The sequence below is a fragment of the Atta colombica genome, unplaced genomic scaffold (assembly GCF_001594045.1).
Source record: "Atta colombica isolate Treedump-2 unplaced genomic scaffold, Acol1.0 scaffold105, whole genome shotgun sequence".
In the NCBI taxonomy this organism is placed as follows: Eukaryota; Metazoa; Arthropoda; class Insecta; order Hymenoptera; family Formicidae; genus Atta; species Atta colombica.
Window position 1 is genome coordinate 4,861,048 of NW_017259190.1, and position 1,894 is coordinate 4,862,941.

The window sequence follows — 1,894 nt, forward strand, 5'->3', positions numbered from 1 at the left end:
ATATATATATATATATATATATGTGTGAAGATATTTTTAACATAAGGTACACGTAAAACGAGTACCTTATGCTCTCCGTTCTTGAACGAGGGGACCAATTGTTATAATACCTCCGACGGCTCTCAAGATTTCGCGTAGTGCTCCATCGTGCGAAATGATGCCTAACTGTATTCTGTACTTCAGTATTGAGAAAGCAGTAAAACAACGCCACGAAAAATCCCTGAAAAAAGATAGAAATTATATTTATTACATTTATTTTTATTTTCGATTGCGAGAAATCACTTTTCGCCACGATAAAAGAATTTTTGGATTGAATCAGTTCTCTCTAGAGTTGAATGAGATTCTATCTCATTTCTAGAGCGATCAATGAGTGTCGAATTATGTCTGTTGCTAAAGTTGTATAAACCATTCTATTACTCTATCTCTCTGCTTTATTTATCTTCATTTTCGTCCTTTCGCAATATAGCTTTTAGAAAATAAGCGAATTTATTTCTCAAACATTATCCTAGTATAATAATGAAATTGTGATTGATTTATTTTAGAATAATGAGCTTATACATTACTGTGTCGTAGGAAAGTTGCAGACACGACAAAATTGTACTACAGTTCTTGAAAATGTTTGAATATAATTGATAAATTTGTTTATCGCTTAAATTTGATGGCTTATGTTTTTTCTTCATATTCTTTAAATAATTTTTACCTGCGAAGAAAGCAGAATCGCACGCGCATAAGAGAATGCATTGGCGACTTGGCCTTCAGTAGGTCCAGCTATGACTAACACATATGTCACTCCTAGAAGTGGTATCAATACCAAGAGAGCTTTACTGGCTTTTCGATATTGCTGCGTCTCCACGTTATTAGAAGACCAAAGCTTCGTTATCAGCACCTGCAGGGCATGTGATCTTATATGTATCTCAATTTAGGAGAACGACAGTACTAGTGTTATTCGAATAAATGTCTCTCTTTATAAATTTATTTCAACAAAGCTTTTTTTATCATTTACCCGACTAATTATAATAAGATCATCCAGAAATCGTTTTATCTTGTATAAGTTTTATGTCCGTGTATAAGATACGACTAAAAGTTCAATGTGCGGGAAAATTATACAGGATATCCATTAATAGACGGTCATTTTATCGATATTTTTTTTTTAAATCAAATCACAGATTGCGTTAAATTAAAACATTATTCGTTGTATACGCTATTTAAATTAAAACATTATTCGTTTACTGTCAATACATATTTGTCGTAGTCAAAGTTGGGACTGGAGAGAGTGTGGCCAACGAGTTACTTAATTTTCTCAAATAAAAAATTTGAATGGACATGGAAAAATAGTAATATAAATTTCTATATATACATATATTTTAATTAATTCGCTGTGCTAACGATAACTATAAGCGGCTGTCGATCGCGCTTGCTGTATTAATTAAATAAAAACGAAAAAAGGATAAATTTTGATAAAATAATCTAGGCGCGCAGGAAGTTAACGTTATTATTTATGTCATTATTTATGTTAAAATATCATAAAAGATGTCATTTTGATGTTAAAACGAGGATAAATAACATTACACTTTGTTACTTGATGTTTATTGCGATATTGAAAAAATCAAATGCAATGAATATACTCTCTCCAAGTAAATAATTTCCTCAAGTATGTCTTAGAAGTTGTCACTTTATTATAAAGCAATTCAACGAAACATCTTTTCTTATGACATGAATCTGACAAACATGATGAATATTGTAACTATAATAATATAATTCGGTAATATAAAAAACTCCTAAAATGCTCCTATATGTGCTCCTATATATTGTCGATAATATAAATATAAAATGTATAAATATATATTATATATATATGTATAATACATATATATAATTATATATTATATATATA

General features: G+C 29.6%; 1 protein-coding gene across 1 annotated transcript in view; it reads right to left on the reverse strand.

Annotated features, from left to right (window-relative positions):
* LOC108689327 (diuretic hormone receptor-like) overlaps positions 1 to 1,894 on the reverse strand; it is a 51,156-nt gene that overhangs the window by 2,432 nt on the left and 46,830 nt on the right. Inside the window, exons 10-11 of the mRNA XM_018196065.1 lie at positions 701 to 886; positions 66 to 220 (exon numbers count right to left, since the gene is read on the reverse strand). Of these exons, the coding sequence (XP_018051554.1) occupies positions 66 to 220; positions 701 to 886 (341 nt within the window). The remainder of the gene's footprint in view (positions 1 to 65; positions 221 to 700; positions 887 to 1,894) is intronic.